Raw genomic sequence first — 20158 nt, forward strand, 5'->3', positions numbered from 1 at the left:
TAATCAACATATAATATCAAAACGATGCGAACATATGGCTGTGGAACTGGACCAAATGTTTTAGGTTTTTTTACTTGAGCTTTTGTATTCTGAAAAGAGAAAAGCTAGTGATCTGACTTGTCATGTGATGGAATTCCTTGAATTCATATTTATTAGAAGCTTTTTTCCTCCCTGATCCTGGTTTAGTGGTTTTTTTTTGATAATTAACAGATGTATATAATAGCAAGAGATACTTTAATACTACTAGACTTTGACGGTTGTAGCAAGTGTGTATCACTACAGTTTTTGTGTTAACAAATTAATATGAAATGTTATCAAACTTGGTTTCCTGTGTTTTGCATATATCAGAGTTGAAGTAGTTGATTGAGGACATTTTTCAATTGGTAATTTTTTTTACATTCCGTACAACCATTTTTAAGAATGAAGTCATATCTGAAGCATGGAAAGTGGAATGATCTCTTTTCCTTTTTTCCTGTGTTTTGTTGGTGGTGATTATTTTTTTTTTCCCCACATGGGGAACAGAGTTACTTCTGAGAGAGGTCTTAATCAGTTATGATTTCTTTTGTGACCAGCATACCTCCTTCTCTGTTCTTTAGCATCCTTTCCATACAAGTTCATGTTGCGTATTCTACTTCGTATTTAAAAAGTATAAAAATAACTATAGTCTTGGTCCTGAACACAGTTGGGCCTCAAGAAGTAATAATGATGTGGACTGCACTTTTCTCACCCGTTGTTTTTTGCTTTGCTGACAAGGCACATCTGTCATAAACTCTCTCATTGCCTTCAGGACATAAGGGCTATGTGTATGATGGGCTTATGATGCTCACTGAGTATCACCTCTAGTAAGGAACTTACTAAAAAAGCTGCTATAAGTATGCCTTGAACATAATGATGTTTTTTTCACTGAAAAAAAAGTTATTATTTATTGCAATCTTAGAATAATATGTGCAAACCCAGAACTATGTGGTATCCTTTCAAACAGGAAATCTTTTGAGTTAAAACAGCCACAGTTGTATTTTAGTTACAAAAATATTGTGGATGTAGCTCCTCTTTCAGCCATATAATTTATAACCTGTTTGGAGGAGCCTATTTTTTTTTCCTTCCTTTTTTTTTTTCTTAGCGTTTTTTTTGGTGGGACTTTAGATTTTGTTTTTGGAAGAGTGTTGGAAATCTTTCCTTAAAGAATGTGATTAATGCTTTTTCTTTTTGGATGGTAGTTCCAAAATTGTCTCTGCTGACAACTATTATCCATATTCCTTGAACACTAGTGTGCAGACTAGAAAAGACCACTTATGAGGAGCACTGTTTTCCTACTTAAGAAGAGTTACAGTGTGAGAGGGAACTGCAACAGTTGAGAAGTGCATAACACTTCTTATTTCTTACCTAAATTTTGGATATCATTCTTTTACAGCATATGTGAGTTAACGTATCATGCCAAAGGCATAGAACTGTGTTGGGTCTGTACACCATCAATAAAGTGATAGGAGAGGCAATGGTGGATGCTGTGTAAGAAATTGTGATGGACTGAATCTCTTAGGAGGAATAGTTAGTATTGCATATTCCACTAGCACCTGTTGCTGCAGAGCTTTTCTGGTTTTACTTTTAACTTACCTGGGAGAAATTAATATCAGTGAGGTTGCAGTCAGCATTCACGTTTTTGAACACATCTAGGAGAGAACTTGTGGGACTTTGTGTGAAGCTTAGAGTCAAAGACTTGTTGGATGCATCTGTTTTTATGTGTAGGATCGGGGGGTTGTGTTTGTTTTAATAGAAGTGAGAGTGAAAAGTTTGGACAGTGTTTAGTGATTTCTTTTTATTTGTCTCATTAATTTTGTGTGACACTGCAATTCTTCTCAAAGATGACCATGACTTATGCCTATTTTATGTTGGACTGGACAATATACAAGTGAATCTCGAGTATTACAGTGTTCATAAATATCTTAATTGCTACATAGATTCCTATGAAGACAGATAACGTGACTGATAAAACACAAACCAAAGATGGGTATCTGCAGTAGTTACATTTGAATTAAGCTATCTTCCAGGTGAATTAAGCAAAAGGGGGTTTTGTTGACTTTTTTGGTTGGTTGGTTGTTATTTTGTGTGTTTTTTTTCAAACGAGTACACGCTTGTCACGTATTCAGTCTAAAACCTTTCCCCAGAAGTCCAAAGCGGGCATTGCTTATTCCTAGTTTAAAACAAAAATATTTTCAAATCAGTGTGCACTGTACTCTTCCCTTAGGAAGGTCACTACTAATAAAATTCTACATTGTAAAAGTCTGAAGGAAGATGTGGTGCTTTAATATACTTAAATTAATATCAGGAATTTTCAGTGATGTTGAGATAAAATACGTTGCAATTAATTCAGAGATGTATAGTCATCAGCAATAACAATATCATCCTTGTTTGCTGAATAAATCTGAACTGACTGTAGAGAATAATTTGCAAGCCTATCAGCCATTATTAATGGAGTTATTTATTGCAACAAAGCTTAAAGGCCATTTCATGTTTTTTTGGATCACGTCACTGTTTTGTTTTTTTTTCAGGATGACAGAATATGGCCTATTCTGTGTTAAAAGTAAGTTCATCAGCTTCACCGTGTCAACCAAAAGTGCTGTTCACAGGCTACTCTGATAATAGAATGTTTCAATATATTTAATAGATGTGTCTGGATTCTAATGGCACATATGAGAAAATTTTGAGGGAAAAAATACTCTCTATTAGTTTCTCTTCATAAGTTATCATAGATGAGACTGTTGCCCATTGCAGACTTCAGAGAGAACAGGTATTTATTTGACAACCATATTCCATTCCACTAGATTGAGTTACGTTAATCTAACAAATCCAAGTTTGATGTGAAATATATCATAAAAAAAAATCTAGTTTATTCATTTATTTATATTAAGATCACATATAGCTGTTGAACAGCCCCTGTTATTCTAAGAGTTGTCCATACATAGAATAAAAAGAGTGCCTTTTTTGAAGAATTTGCAGTCTAATGCTTGGTAGTAAAATCAAAGCTCACATTTGTTATCTTTTGAAACAGTCAGGGCTTTTTAGATCTAGCTTTTTTGTCCTTATAAGCTGGAGGCATCTTCAAAAATAAAAAATAATTGTTGAGAATGGAGGTTTGAAGAAGCAAACAAATTATTGCCTAATTGGGGTGGGGGGGGAGAGGAAGGTGTCTTGCTCCCTTTCCATCATGACTCACTGTTGGAATTTACAAGTCTTATGTGTTTGTCTAAATTAAAAGCTTAGTATTACCATACATTAATTACTAGCACAGGATAGCTCAAAGTACTTCAACTGGAACTGAATATGCTAACCTGGGATATGAGAGATTCATTCTTAGGATTGTGTCAGACCCCAGCAAAGTGAGATTAATTTTTTTTTCTTAAATTGGAAAAATGATATAATTAAGGGATTTCAAATATCTTTAAAATCTTTCTTCTCTTTATGGACACCTTTTCCATCAGTCTTGAATCCTGTGTCTCACTGGTTCTTAAATTATAAGATTTCGAAGTAAATAAATATCATAAAATACTAATTTAAACATTTCAGGTTGGTACGTTTTTCTGGTAGTTTGGAAATCTGTCATTAGAGATTATTACATGCTTCCAAGTTTGTTAAATTCTAATGTGTTAGGCAATATATCCATTGAATGTACTCAATGTTTTGAGCTTCTGAAAGCAATTTTTTTGACAGACAATAATGAATTATATTGTGCAATAATAGTCACCATCCTTCAGAAGTAGACTTGTGTGTCAAAAGCAATAATGCTACCAAGAGGACAAATTCTATAATAACTCAAAGGACAAGCGAGAATCTGAACTTCTTACTGGAGGAAAAGAATTGTTTTGAAAGTAAGCTTTCAGTCACTCTACCTAGATTTTAAGTCACTTTATTTGGCTTCTTAAAGCTTGCTTAGAAGTAAGCACATGTAATTGTGCTTGTATCAGAGAGTGCACGTTTATCATTGTGGTGCAGTAGGATGTTGCAGCAACTGAATTCCTTTCGGGGCTGAGGTTTTACAATAGGGATGAGCTGGGTTAACCATTTCCTGTGGAAGAGGCTATTTCCTCTTCCTTGCTGCTCATTCCCACCATTTGCTTTGAATGGACTGCACTGCTTGTCTCAGTAAACTGATCCACTCACTAAAAATGCAAAAAAAAAAATTGCAAAAAAAAAAGGCCAGGAGGGAGCAGATCGTTTGGCTGAGATGGATAATGGAGAAGGGGATAGAGAAGTGGAATCTCTCCCTTTCAGTATTTTTGTTTATTCAGTTTAGTTTATTGTGGAGCTGTACCAGAGGTGACATATTTTGAATTTTGTTATGTGGCTATTTAGCCAGTGAGTAGAAAGTGAAATGAAACTAAAGATTCTCTGCGGTGCAGTAACATTGTTACTTCAGACATAAGTTATGGTTTCACCAGTTTTCACATCTTTATTGGGTATCCAATAACACTTTATATTTTTCCAGAAACAAGAGCAAGTAAGGGATATTGGGGTTTTTTTTGGTAAAATGTGTGGTCTTTGAGGAAATCTTGAGAACAAATATAAAGTTGGGACCAAAAAAAAAGGAAAACCAATAAAACTTAGGTGGCAGTCACTAGTCATCTGTAATTTTTTTTCCCCACATTGCAGTATTGCATTCCTCCTGGCTTCTGCCCATTATTTTCTTATTCTCTAAGATTCATAGTGTAACTTAGCCTAGTTCTTCTGTAGTGGAAGTACAATTAAGATTTTTTTAGTTTCCAATTCATTGCTTTGCTGCAGGATTCTATTTATGTGTGAGGAGTCTGTGGCTATAAAACTAATATTTTATTTAAGGAATTCCAACTTCAGCAGTAAGCATTCTAGTCTAAACTTGCATATGTTGCGGATGCTCTATTTCACCTGAGTATCCTTATGTCTACTTTAAGTTTGACAAAAGAATTTCAGCTTTCACATGACTAAACTATTGTTTATAAATTGAGAACGGGTGAAACTGAGGCTTTGGTTTTGTGGGAGTGAAACTGATGTAACTGCAGGGGTTGCTGTAGTCCTGCCTTCTATCATGTATTGGCTCTGGTATTTATCTGGTTCTGTGCTGAGCTGTTTCAGTATGCGAACTCAGCAGGAAGTTGTTGTTTGCCTTTTTTTTTTTTTTTTTTTTTTTTTTTTGACAGGGTACTGTTCTGCCAGCTGAGCACACTGAAACCAGCTCTGTGCAGAGTCAGATAAGCACTGGAACCAGCACAAGAAAGGGTAGAAATGCATGGATCTCAGGAAGAATGTAATCAGTTTAGGTTGTTGGGATTTTTCATCCTGAAACAGCTCCATGGTGGTGAATGAATATGGTGAGATGTATCTAGATGATTTTGGTATGTAATCCGTGTCCCAAGTGGCAAAGAAGAGTAATTTCCCTGCTCCCTGAAATCAAAACAAGAAGACAGTGCAGTGCCCAAGGTCTCTGCCAGGCTGATCTAGGAGAATTTCTCCAATCCCGAATCTTGTGGGTTGACCCCATGCACAGTGCATTGACTTGCGTCTGAATTTATTATGTGCTCTACTCTCCTGGTAGGCAATTTTTGACACTTCGAGACCAGGAAACCTCACTTTCCTAAAAACCAGAATGTGTTTGTCCGAACCTTCTAAGGTGAATACCTGAGAATTGTTGAGAGTTATAGTATTAGGTGAAAAAAGCAGTAGACAGGGCTGCATTATTAATATGTGGAGAAAAGTATTGCCTGCATTGCTCTCTGATGTTTAAAGGGAAAGAAATAGGGCGGCTTGAGACTAGCAAAGTTTACCATAGCCATTAAGTACAGGCTCACCTATGTATAATTTTTGTTTCTTTAATTTCTCAAAGAAGCTGGGTTAAGTCTTAGTTTAGAATAACAGGTACAGTTTACATTGTTGAGGAGACATACTTTGAATGCATGTTTGTATGAGAAAATCCTTTTCTAATCCTGTTTCCTAATGCAATTTGTGTAATTTATGATTCAAGGCAGTGCTGCACCTGTTGGCTTTCTTACTCCTGTTCTGAAGGTGATATTTTCAACATACTTATGGTACTTTTAAGCATAGTTCAACCTCTTTTTCTACCTTCTCCTCCCCCAAGCTTACTACTTAAAAAAAAAAAAAAAAAAAAAAAAAAAACCAACAAAAAAAAAGCCAACCCAAACCAAAAACCGGGCTTCAGAAGGTGCATCTGCCTATCTTGTAAAATCTTAACCAGTGTGTTGGTCAAAACCTGACCTGAATCTATCCCATCTAGCTAAAGATAGAGGTTTTCAAATTACTTGCATTCAAAATATTGTCATAATATGTCTTTGATAAACATTACTAATATATCAATCACTTATTTTGAAAATATATGTAGGGAGAGGATATTTGTACATTGTTATGGTATAATTGATGTCTGTAAAATGGTTGGCAGGCTGTTAGCATTTTGTAGAGATTTTGTGATAGCCAGAGCATATATGCCATATGTGATGATGTGGGGAACATAGAAACTAGTATCTCTAATAAGTTTAAACAGTTCAACTAGTGATTACATGCTTGAAACTGTAAGTTACCCACTGACAGCTTAGCTAATGTATTATTTGGGCATCTGAGAAAGTACTAGCATCTATGAATCAACAGCCATTTCTTACAAATCCGGTAGGATAATTTTTATAGCACATAGGTATGTTTGATACTTAGCTTAGTCAAATATGACTTAGAAATAGTCAAACAGGGTGCTTAGTGTTAAAAGTTGCTATTTAGATACATCGACAGAGACGTGGTTAGATTTTCCTGCTGTGTATTTTAAAAACAGCAAGTTCTTGAAATTTTGGATGATTCTTCAGGCTAAAGAATGGGTTAATTACTATTAAGGCTCAAAACAGTTGGACTGTATGTACACTTTGGGAGATTATTGAGTTCTTGAAACAGTGTCTTATAAAAATAAAATATGAAACTGATCTCTGTGTGCAGCTTCATCTCTGCATGCAGCTCTGAATGTCTCAGCATGCCTGATGCTTGATTTCCTTACGTACCGCTTTATTGTCCCAAGTTATCTAAATCTCAGAAAATTTTAGCTCCAAGTCTAAATCATGTAGTTCTGATAGCAGAAAAAAGATCTGTAATGGTTGACCTCCTTTACACTTCTAAATCATGTCAGGATCAATGCAATTATTTTAAAACCATAGCATATGGATTGGTGTCTTTTCTAGCCCATGTCACTCGGAAATCTTTTCAGTCCTTTTTCTGACTATCTTCTTGGTGTACTAGCGCTGCAGTGTATTTACTATTTTATTGTATTTTATCACCACTTCAGCAAGAGCTTGTTGTATATGGGAATATACTATAAAAATCCAAGCTTTACATTGAAACAAATGAGTTTCAAGTCTGTTGCTTGCAATGCCCTCCCCCCTCCTGCCAAATTCCTGAGTGCAGCACTTTATTTTTACTTTTTTTTTTTTTTTTTTAGGTGGAGAGCAGTAATACTTGGTTTTGTAGCACTGATAGGAGCTAAAGTGGTGAAAGAGGTTTAAATCATTTAAACTCTGAATTATAAACTGCTCTGTTTACCCCGGTGTGATTTCTGGAGTCCAACTCAAATACTTGTGTTGGAATAACGTAATTTCTGTTGCTCGTTTTTAGCTAAACATAAAGAACTTTTGAATTTGATTCACTTTCACATTTACCAACCTTTAGACTACTTTGATATCCTTTTTATAGTGAGTTTTTTATATTTATGGAACAAAATTTTTGTCTGAAAAAAAGCTTTAAGGGACATAAAAGACACAGTAAATCAGATAATTTACTATACAGTATTTCTAATACAGTATTTTTGTGTTTCTGGGTGTTTTATAACATTGAGCCTAACAAATATTTATGATTTGAGTCTTAGACACATTACTGGATTACCCCCATTTAGTGCTCCTCCCTTCCCCCAGTCATGTGAAGCTACCAAATACTGCTCAGTTTGCTCCATAAGCTCTGAAGAACTGAGAAGCCTTGGCACAAAATTACAAGTAAGCTTGACCTGGAGTGTGCATGTACTTGCCTGTATCTTTCAGAAGCAGGAAAAAGCTTTTGGTCAGATTTTTCTTATTATCTCACAAATGATATAGAAATTTTTCAAGCAGCGAGGTCTCAACAGCCTCTTTCCTTCCAGTGCTCAGGGATGAGGACGTTCTGATCATGTCTGAATTTCTTTATAAACCTTTTGTCTTCCTTTCCCCACCTGAAGTGGGGACCAAAGTCATCAAGTCATCCTCCTTGTTCTCTTAAGTACTGCAGCTTTCTTGTGAGAAAAGATGTCTTCAAGTATGTGAAAGAATGCAAAAATGTGAATGTTGTAATGTAGCTATGTAAGTTTTTATATATTAGTGTCTGTAATCATACTAGAATAAACAGTCTGATATACTGGGGACTTAAGGATGCTGCTGTGTTTCTAACATCATTTGGAGAGAAGTTGGTAAAATACCTTCCATATACACCCCCACCCCAGGGAAAGAACATGCTAAACACAATTTCTGTATTGAACGTATGTACTTGAATATATGTATTTGACATGTTTAAATCAAGTTCTTTTTCACTTTTATTTTCTTTATCCTTTGATTGGAAAAAGGAAACATGCTCACCACAAATCATACTCTGTATAGGCTATTGAGTGTACAGTTGTAATGTAACAGAAGATCACCTTTTTTACCTCAATAAAATAGATTTTAAAAGTACATAAACTTAGTTGTCAGTTTACCTAAGTGGAAGTGATAAGTAAACCTAGGTACCTGGCTCATTAAGTATTATTAATTTACAATGACCTGTGAAAATTTTGATGTTTGCGTTTGGGGTTTTTTGGTTGGTTGTTTTTTTACTTTTCCCAGTATGATCCATGGATTTTTGATTACTCCTACTGGAGAAACTGAAAGAGAATATATAAAAAGCAAACAAGATTACTTTTTTAAAAAATCTTTATCTTGTATGCAAATTCTAATAAGTTAATTTTAAACTGCAAGTAATCTAAAGGTGTCTGTTTAAATTAATTTACAATATAGCTTAAATAGCAAGAGGAAAGAAGTGAAAATGGTGAGAGTGTGAGATAGGGTGGCAAAGGGGAACAAAAGTTATTAAAACAAATAAGCTTTAAAGTTAGTGATACCCTGCATGCAGTGTTGTATTTTATTCTTTCTCCACTTTTGCTTTTCTTTATATTTGTTCATTACTTCTCTGTGTATTCCTAGTTGCTCACATCCACCAATTTTAATCTATAGCATTATATTAAGTAATTTTCCATTTTCTGTAGGTATTTGATGTAATGTTGTATACATGTTAGGGAACTATACTTTCAGTTTTACTTTATATTCTTTTTCCTACATCATTCCATGTGGTTTTCAGAGGTTGTGAGTGTCTTCATGTTAAACTGAAACTTTAGACTGCATTAAAATGAAATAGACTGCATTTATTTTCCTGTTGAGTGATTTACATAATCTGTACATACATAGTTTTGCTGTATATGAGCTTTGTCACACAGGGCAAGTCCTCTTGAATCTTACATGGTTTTTACATTTAATATAGGATCATAATTTATGTCTGTGAAATGCTGCATGTACCTCACCTCTTTCATTTATAACATTCAAAACCACTTCACATTTTTGGGAGGAAAATCCCCTTGTTTCTTTAATTCAGGATTTTGAGGCTGATAATACATTAAGCAACCAGATGTGGTATCCATATCTCTTGACATATATCCTAGATGTATATTTACCTACCTAACAATAACAGTTATAAATCAGTCAGCCAAATAACTGCACTGGATCAGATACTCAATATGGAGATGATACACTACGGACTATATGAGAGAAAGTAAGGGGCTACACTGCTTGTATATTGTTTTTATTATTTATCTGATTTAACAAACTACAGGTGTTTTCAGTTATTTCAGAAGGGATGACAGGATAAAAGAGAAGTTCAGTGACACGTGTTTATTTTAGTTCATATTCTTCCTTTGAGAGAACCCAATTATCCAATAGGGATGTCGGGCTTTAGAGTTGGACTGCCCCATATATTTCTGGTCTCCATGTGTATGTCATGTCTTTCTATTGCAAGTAAGGCTTTTATAAGTTTGGGTTGTTTAGAAGAATTCAGCCAGTAGACATAGTTGGAAGTGTGGCACGATATGTGTTAATATAGGCCCAGCTTTTTCTCTCAAATATTTATTCATGTGATACAGTTTGTTTTTCTGGCAGATAAAGATACAATCTGGTTTTGGAGAACAACCAGATTATATTTTTCCATCCTTCCAAATGCAAAACAACCCTTCCCTTTTAAAAAATATCCCTGAATTTCTCATCTATTTAAAACGTTCTCAGTTGCTAACATGTTAGTTTATTTTAAGTTGCAGCATTTTGTGAGTCTGAAATGATTCTACCAATTATATTCTCAATAAACCTCTCAACATGATACATGTTTGCTGAGGAGGAAGGAATCCTGCATGGGATCAGAATGTTTTTGTTACTGACAAAATGTGTTAAGGGAGGACAGTACTATTTCTGAATGTTGAAGCAGGCTAAATTACAGTATCTTACTAACTTTTTCCTTCTCTGCTGCTGCTTGTAGAGAAGGGTAATGTAACAATTCTGTGGATCGCAAATGAAGCTGAGAACCCCTTACTTTCCCCTTCCTGCAGTTAATGTGTAAGTGCTACACAGAAAGTGTAGCTCATAGCTCTGTTTTGAGAGAGGTGAGTTGTTCAAGTTCTGTTGACCTTTCATAGTATGGGTTGGATTCTTTTTTTCTTGTGTTTTTTTAACCCCCTTGGGTCACTTGCTCGCTCTTTGTCTCTGTTTTCTCTATTACGGGAACAGATCAGGCTAGAGAATATGCTTTGCTCCTGCAGCTGTAGAGTAAGAGCTGAAGGCACTGTTGGTGCCATCTCTCTCTCTGTTCCGTGCTCTGGATCCTGTATGGTGTTGACAGGAATGATGACAAACATTCAGTGTCCCTTGACATGAAGAGGCAATCAGAAACATAGTTTACTGTTTTATATCCTCTGCTGTTTGAATTATGTCCAGCAAGAAGATAGACTTTGCCAAGAATGGAGTAGTGCTTGAACTATAGTATTTTTAGGTGTAAATACGTAGTGGATTTGTTGTTGTTGTTGTTTGTTTTGTTTTTAAGCTGGTTAGTCTTTTTAAAACATTTTCCTGATTTAAGAAAACGTGTCATGTAAATGTTTTCTGATAGTCACTAGGATCAGTTGCTTTTGGAACTCCTGCTCATACCATTGCCTCCTTCAACAGGAAAATCACTTCTCTCTCTTTTGAGACAGTCAGAGCCTTATATGTAAATTTGAGATGATTACTTACTGTTTGTCATTATTATAATAGCAAACAAAGATTACTACAGCACTATGAGAGGATAGCAGAACTCTCCTACTGCAACCTTGCCTAATTAGGTGAAACTTGATCTAGCCTATCTTGTTCCTGTCACAACTGTGGCCTGTCTTGTTTCTTTAGAACATCTTATCACTGCTCGTCATTACTGCTTGAATTTGTATGCCAGTAGACCAAAAATACTCCATTTAAGTAGTTTTTCACTGTAGTTGTTGCACAGAAACTGTTCTTAGGCTTTAGCTCTACACAGCATTTTTATTTTCACTACTACTTGCAACTGTCCACATGAAAAATATTTTAAGGATGGTTCTTCAGAATATTATAAAAACATCAAAAGACAAATCCTGGCTAACAGAAAAGACTGGACTTAACTCTAAAAACTGGACAAAGGACAGAATTATAAAAAAGAAGGTGGGGTTACTTTGCTTTCTGCTTCTTTGCTGTAAAATTAAGCATTTTGAGATTTCTTTTTGTAAAACCAAACAGTGTATCCTTATAATGGGTTAGAGTGTGTGCATGTGGGATTTTTACTTGAAGATCAGAGATTATTGCCTTATATGTGTTTCTTCTGTATATGAAATGTCTGAAATTTTTAATTTTACCTTGCATAAGTTGTTTGATGTTTTTTTTTAATTATTATTATTTATTGGTTTTGATTCAGCCAAATGGAGATCTGAGAGTAAAACAGATTTTAATTTTGAAACCTGTCATTTAAAAACTAAAGAAATGCACTGGAAGGAGTTATTTTCTATTATGTCCAATTTCCACTCTGATGGAAGGAAAACTCTGCAGACTGCCTGTTGGATCCCAAAGGATGTATTAATTTTCACTTTTTATTTTTTTGCCAAGCTAGCTAACATTACATCTAACATTGAATGGTTGGTATTCCCTGAAAACAACACACTAAACGATCAGTATTTTGTTAATACTTTCTGCTCAGTGGGAGAAAGCTGTGGCAGTCCCTTCTTGTTTTGCTCTGTTGAAAATAAAAGGAAAGAGTAGTCCTGATTCCGTATTACATATGTGTGTGTGTCTGTAGATTTCCTTGTTTCTAAAACGAAAAAGTGATGTTCAGTGCTGCAAATCACCTTGACAAAAAGCACAGTGTCTTTAGTTAAAATACTGTGTTTGTTCGTTGGTTTTGTTTTGTGGTTTTGCCTTTTTTGTTTGTTTTTCTTTTGTTTTGTTGAAAAGTTGTGAATGAAAAGACAGAAATGTCTGCCTTTGTTTCCTACACTTTTGTGATGAGGTTATTTTCAATGCAGTAGGTAAGCCAGGCTTTTCTGGAATTCAGTGGATTTTGGATGACTTTGCTGTAGCTGTTGACAAGGTCGAACACAAGACTGTAGAAACATCAGCACCTCCCTTTCTTTAGCCTTGGCCAAAATATTTTCAATAATTTGAGAACACTCCGTTCTGTGATAGAAATTTTGCAGGACACTTTTGTTACATGTGGATTTTGAAGACTAAGTCGTCTTTCAGGGAAGTTAACCCAAACCCTCATGCTTAACCCTGCTCTTCAGTTTTGCCTTGTGTTGTCAGAATTTCAAAGTAAATTATAGTATTGTTAATCCCAGTATGCAAAAACCTTGAATATGATTTATCCCCATATCCCCCACCCAATAAAAGTAAAATACTATTTATTTTTTTTTAATCTTTCTTATCTGTCATCTGGTTCTTGAGGCTTTGAGGGGCTGTCCTGTTTTATAGGGCTTGGTGTTTTAGGGGGGGGTTGTGTGTGTGGTGTATGGTTTTTTTTGGTTTGGGTTTGTGTGTGATTTTTTTGTTTGTTTGTTTATTTTGATTGATTTTTTTATTATTTTTGTTTTTTTAAACTTTTCCTTTTGGTGAATACGACTTTCTTCCTGACTGGAAAGCTGAAATTCTTATGTAATAGAATGACCTCTGAAGCTGAGTCATCTTGGATTAATTTAGTTTTGTTTTTTATTTATTGCCAGTTCACCGAAGTGCGAGTTTACTGCAAATTTCACAGTACTACAGTTGCATTGTTCTTCAGCAACACATCTTCTGTAATGATTAGGAAAGTAAAATATTTAACAGTATTTTTTAACATATTATTCATATCAGCTGATGAAATGAAATGGGCTGTTAATATTTTAGGACTGTTGTTTCAAGCTTGGCATGCATTTGCTGTATGACATGCTGGTTACCTTGACAGATATGAAAGATTTAGACCTATGAATGTTAGAACTAAGTAGTGTTTGTGATCTGGCATGGTGAGATGTGGTTGTAGTGCCATGGTGTTTCCTCCCTCCTTTTCCCTGGGTGCCCTGGGGCTACATCTGGCCCTGGACTGGTGGTTCCCCCTTAACACTCTGAACCATTTGGTTTGGAGGACCCTGGGTTGGAGATGGGAAGAATAGTAGAAATGTGGACATCATGTTTATATTTTATCAAAATAGATCTGTCAGAGTTTATGGACCAATGGACTTCAGGAGAGATGACTGCACCAATGTAGCTATTGTTTTGATCTGAAGTCTTGCTGTCCCCTGAACTTCTGACTTTTCTGCATGTTACTGGTCTTCCATGTGTTTGCAAATGCAGCGTCTGCTGCAGTTTTCTAAAAAGAGTTTGGCAAGAATCCATTGTTTAAGGAATTCTCATATTAATATGCCTAAACAACTACTAAAATACTTAGTTATAGCAGACGTGTCTGCTAGTTTCTTAAATAGATTAGCAATTTCTTTTACTTTTTTTATTTAATAATCAGCACAAAATTGATGTACCTACTGATTTTTTTTTTTTTTTCAAGGTGCTCTGGATAAATCTCATTAACATCAAGCAGGCAGTACTAGATGAGGTTTATCATCATGATATTTACAGACAAAAAATATTCTAAAAGATAAAAGAGAGTATCCTTAATGAAACCAGCAAGTGTCTGAAAAACTCTGTGCCTTCTTCAGAGCTGCTTGATTTGAAGATCAGTCTTCTGTTCTTGGTTAATAGATGGCAATAGTCCTCTAACAGATCAGAGAATACTAATTTGCAAGGTGAAAATACTTACCTTTACATATTGAGTTGTCATGAACCTTGTAAGAGGTTTAGGAAATCCAGCATCAACTGATTAGAGCAGAGAGTCTTTCAAGAAGAGTCTCCAGCTTTCACCTTTTAATAATGGTTGTGAATATCATGAAAGATAGCATATGGCCCACAGTCTCTTAGGGAGTGGAACAAAACAAAATCTCAAAGCCTTGTTCTGGAAAGAATAAAACTGTCTTCATTTGTAAGGTATGTTGCCTAACAGAGAAATGTGCTCAGCAAGAACTTGTCGGCGTACCTAGAATTATCCCTGTGTTCTAAAGTCTCTTACATGGTAACTAGTGTCTTGACAGTCCTTTAGTAGAATTATTTGCGTCAAGGAGCAACAACAAGATCTCTTGCTGTTTCTCCAGATGTAGCAATTTAGGAATCAAGCCAACAGATAATAGGAAGCAGGGATGTTGAACTCATTCTGTAACAAGTGCCAAATTGCATTTTCCACTAGAAAACATCACAAAAGGCATGTTTTATAGATTTCTCTGACTTCAGGCTTTGTTCCTTTAGCTAATGATGTTAAATATTGCACTTGGACAGATTTCTTTTTAAATTAATAGTTTTATTTGTAATGCAGACTCTTCTATTCTTTTAACTTGCCCCTTTTCAGCTAAACCCATTTTCCCTTCTGTAGCCTCATGTTTACTGCCCATCTTTTGGATTAATTTATCCGAATATCAGCTCCTGCTTCTTTTTAACAGAACCACCTTCCAAAAGAAGGCACTCCAATGCGACAAACAACAAACAGCTTCTATAAAGATAATGTCTGGAGAGCTGGCAGTGATTTAGTACCATAGATTGACTGTGGCTTCTAATATAACAACGTATAGTCTAAAATCTGTTATAGGATTATAATGTCTAAATGATCATGTTGGTCTTCTGTTTTAGGCAGATGTTAGAAACTTAACATTTGTTAGGTTGGTTCGTTTTTTTAGCTCTATTCCTATCTTGCTCCTCTCAGCCTTCAGAACACCCGTTCCAGTCTGTGGGTTGCCTGTGTTGTTTACACAAGTGAACTTTCAGTTGCTATTGTTTTCATTAAGTATTGTTTTCCTAGAGTTCTGGAAGTCTTTCAATTAACTACTACAATACCTTTCATTTAATAATCTGTGGATCTATCTTGCTTAGTTGAATATCTTTAAATACCTGATGATAGTTGCTGTTTCCTTCCTTTAGCAAAAATGTTGGCTTGCTCCTGTGCCCTACAAAAAGCCTGACACTGAAAGAGTAAGAGGCTTCAAATTCCAGATCTACAATTCATGCTGTAGCTTTTTATCTTTCAGTAACAGAGAGCAAGAGTGTCCCTTCAGCAAATAAATATCGAGTAGGTGTAGGTTTTTTGAAATAGTCTGAATTCCATTGAATACCTGCTGTCCCATATGAAAGCTCATTTACTGAAGAGGGCAAATGCAACAGTCCTGAAAGTCCTCAGAGGAAATGTCTGTGTTTTTTGTCAGTTATTGAAGCCATTGCACACATGTAGGCCATACAAAAATGTAGGAAAATCTTGTTTAAGGATGTCTTTTAATGTGATGCTTCGGCTTTTCTATAACAGGAGTTAAATACCTTTTCTTTTTTTTTTTAAGTTATTTTTGTGCTCTACCAATAGAAGTAATTTTACACCCCATCACTAAGTCTGTTGGTACAACTATTGTATGACAAGACTATCTTTTTTTCTCCTGGTTATATTTTCTGTAGCCAGGTTGTCGTTTGCAGAGCCTGATAGTGGTGGATCTGAAGGTAGATAATTTTTTTCTTTTTTTTTTTCTTTCAGTGATTGCAAAATGGCAAATTAATGCAACTAGCATATAAACTTAGGCAAAAAATACTTTTGTGAGCTAAGTATAATTAAAGTAGACTTAAGCAATATTAAATTTACAGATTTGATCAAAATTGCAAATGTTAACCAAGAATAATATTAGCTTGTTTGTATTTTTGAGTAACGTTATAAATGTTTATCAGTGGTGAAATTTATGGTTTTAATGTTTGTTAGTAGGCCATAGCTGAATGCTATACATTTTAGTGTCTGAGATTTGCTCCCAATTTTGTGAATTCTTTTGCAGGCCATATGGAGGCTGTTGGCTTCAAATTTGAAAGTGTAGTAGGAAACATGCTATTGGTTTCACAAGTCTGCATTTTGGCAGAAGACTTTACTCATCTTTGTATTTGCAAACTGAAGCCTGTTAGTTGCACTACCTTTGTGAATTTTATTAATACAGTCAAAAGGCATCGCTGGGCTTTAAATTTTGGGCTGAACTTGAAGCTTGTACAGCTTGGATGCGAGGAAGTGTGTTCAGAAATATGGAAATTTAATGCATTTATTTCTCACCCCATATATGGACAAGGGGAAAAGATGTCAGAGGAAAGAACTCTACTGATGAAACACAGTAATCAATAATAAATTTGCTGTATATCTTCATGCTTTTATTTGAAATAAGACTTGTAAACGTAAAAAATTCTTCAACAGATCTGTTTTTAAAAAGAACATTTTTCATTTTGAAAGTAAATAATTATTGGAATGAAGCATGCTGGTGAATGACTTGTTTATTAGACAGACTTCAAATGTTTCTTTTTAATATAGGGAAGTGAAATGGTTTAATCTTATTACTGTTTTTCTGGGGTTTGCATGTAATAATCAACATCAGAGATTTATTTGGGATTTGTTTGTTATGAAATCTCAACACTATAAAGAAATACTCATGACAAGTCAAGAATGTATCTTTAGATGGCTTTAATTAAAACAGTTTTGTGGTTATAATTTCATAGGCTGGTTTCTTTTAAAATGTAATTGCTTAAAGCTTCACCTAATTAAGTCTATAATCTTAAAAAGGGGCAGTGTTCATACTGCACATAAAGTTAAAATTCTGCTTTAGTGCTTGAAATATGCAACCAGAATTTCTACAGCTGTAAGTGGTGCAAGGTTTATGTAATGGCATGAATTCCAGGCAAGCAAACTTGCATGACAGAATTGATAATTTGTAACTTTTTTTCTCTGACCATTCTATATGTAAGGTTGTGCATATTAGTATGCCTTATCACCAAAGGGATGATTTTTCACCTCTTCACATTTTGCTTGCATTTCATTCTCTAGTTTTTCAAGTAAGCGAAAACCTCAGTCTTAATCAAAGTTCATATTTGATTGATGGGCCTTTGACATTTCAGTAAGATAGGGGTTTGGACGTTTTGGTTAAAACTATTGTAGTAGCACCTTAAATATAGCAAGCTCATTGGACTCCCAAGTCAGCAAAATCAAGCATGAAAGTTATTAAAACTTCTTGGGAGATGTTGATATCTCTACTGTGCAAGAGAGATTTACTTTGAAGAAGTCTCTTTTTTTTGCTGATTTTTCTTGTCTTGGAGCTGTAGGCACCACTAAATGCTCTGAAATGGCTAAGCAGCAGCATGTGAATTTAGCCATATTAAATATCCGGTATACTCTTAATTCAGAATCATATGCTTGATAATTCTTGAATTGGCAGAAATTATTAACACAAAAAGATCTCTTATCCACTATACCTTTAATATCAGGTAGGCATTCCTATATCTAGATTTGGGTAATGAGAGCAATGGATAGCGAAACGGGAAAAATTAATGGTTTTCATTTTCTTGGGATGTGGGGTTTTGTTGGGTTTTTTTTTCTTGAACTTTTGTTCACTGCTTGAATCCTTCATAGACGTGACTTTTTTTCTAAATTACTTTGTTGTGGACATAAAATAGGCTATATGCAGGAAAAGTAATGATCATCTGATCCATTTTTGCCAGGAACCCTGATTTTGAGTGGAAATGTAAGGTTTAGTTAAAAAACAATTATGTGTAAAGTAAAAAGCCAGTTGAGTAATTTCCCATCTTCATCCCCAGAACTCACTTTCTTTTTCTAGTTAAGGATGTGACTATTACTATAAGAAAATAATGTCGGGCTTGTTTTAAATTTTTGTGTTTCAGCATGTCCTGAAATAGTACTTGTCTAATTGCTTTCTGCTAGCTTAAATAATTCAATTTTCTGTGAGTAGTGTATCAGGAGATATGTAGTTATATGAACTGTTAGCCTGAAATGCCAGTATTTATTGTATCAGCTGTCTGCGTTAGTAAATTAACTTGGGCATAAAGCAATGGCAGTGTAGGTGTACAATTTATTTTTTCTTAAGCACCAGTATTTCAGGTCTTGGTAGCATAAGATAATATTTGAGTAAGATGTATTCCTTGTCTCCACAAAAATTGTTGTTAAAGAGCATCTAATTAAATGTATACCTGTTTTTTTTAATTCAGGATATTAGCTGAAGATCAAAAAACTTCTATTTTTTCAGTAAGATTATAGAAAAATTATGAGGAAAAGACTTCATTCAGCAGTTGGAGTTTTAGCTTTCTAGGCTGTTTCTTACCTAAGAAAAAACATGCTACATTAGCTGCCGTCTTCTGTTTTTATGGTGGTGGTCTAGTTTTATTCCAGTCATAAGTAATTGCATTGTACTAGGGGAGGGCAACTGAAGTTGCAAAATTCAAGTAAGGAAGTTAAGGTGGTTTCTAGGACAGCCTGATCCAGGTCATATAGAACAAAGGAACATCAGGCTCATTTGAAAGATGATTTGTTTCTATATAGTAGCGTGAAAGGCATTTAGTTGTGGCCTTGTGGGCCTTTGGTGGACAAGTTATGACTGCATCTCTGCTGCACAGCTTTTAGAATCTTGGTTTGAGATGAAGTAAGAGATGAACTGCACAATTAAAGAAGTCTAAGTAGAGAAAACAATATTTATCAGCCTGATTGGCAACGCTTTTCAGCACATTGGCAGCTTACTTGTGTCTGGTATGTTTTGTAGCCACAAAAGCAAAGTAAGGGTCTTCAAGGAAAATAATGAATTCGCTTTGCAGGTGCATATAAGGCATGATGAGCAACACAGAAGAAAGCATGAAAACACCTGTTTAGCATATGGACAGTAGAAACTGGTGTAAAGAACCAATTCGGCATCAATATCTTGGTAGAAAATGAAAAATGATAGGGAAGAAGTTTCCACATCACAATGGGGAAGTGAAGACCAATCAATTGTGCTTATCAGGACTGATAGAGAAAGGCAATATGGTCAAAGCCATAGGCGTGAAGAATGATTTTTGCAGTGATAGGCATTATGAGTAAAAAAGACACACCGATGGAAAGCTGTGAAACCGATAGGCAAGTTTCCAAACTGAGACCGTTAGCTAGATCAGTTGATACAAAAAAAAAAAACAACCAAAAAAAACCAAAAACAAACAAACAAACAAAAAAACCCAAAAAACAAAAAACAAAACGATCTGAGACACACGACTGAGAAAATGATTGGTGTCAAAGATGCCTGGAGTACAGCTTATAGTAATAGGTACCTGTGTGTTATGATGAATATGAAATCTAGGGAGTCATTGGAGAAAAGTGGTGACGGAGTGTGTAACAGCCATATGCAATTTGAATTGGTAACTGGGCATTCACAAGAGATGATTAAAAATTGTCAACATTTCAGCTTCCTTAGCAAAAGATCATGTCTAGGAAGATAAAACTGTGTCATCTCTATAAAGAATGCCTATTGAAATTTTTGTAGGTGACATTATCCAGCTCTAGAAAGAGATGAGATCAAAAGCGAGGATAAAGATCTTGTGAATTTATTCCTCTCTTCTACCTCCTGGAGAAACTGCAAGGATATTTAAGTGTGTCCTTTAAATAACACAGAAAGTTTGGTTGGAAGAGGAGAACTGAGCTGGGAATGGAGAAAGCG

At 35.1% G+C, this 20158-nt stretch overlaps 1 protein-coding gene across 8 annotated transcripts in view; it reads left to right on the top strand.

Moving 5' to 3' along the window:
* Positions 1-20158, top strand: part of PPP1R13B (protein phosphatase 1 regulatory subunit 13B) — a 71213-nt gene that overhangs the window by 2372 nt on the left and 48683 nt on the right. For 2 of the 8 annotated variants that reach the window (XM_074583855.1, XM_074583860.1), the window contains exon 1: positions 11552-11777. The exons of 4 other annotated variants lie outside the window; for them this stretch is intronic. In XM_074583855.1, the coding sequence (XP_074439956.1) occupies positions 11652-11777 (126 nt within the window). In that variant the 5' untranslated portion in view covers positions 11552-11651. Of the gene's footprint in view, positions 1-11526; positions 11778-20158 lie in introns of those variants that run through there. 2 more of the 8 variants (XM_074583854.1, XM_074583859.1) reach the window with 2 other exon arrangements.

Source organism: Larus michahellis, chromosome 4, assembly GCF_964199755.1.
Source record: "Larus michahellis chromosome 4, bLarMic1.1, whole genome shotgun sequence".
Lineage (NCBI taxonomy): Eukaryota > Metazoa > Chordata > Aves > Charadriiformes > Laridae > Larus > Larus michahellis.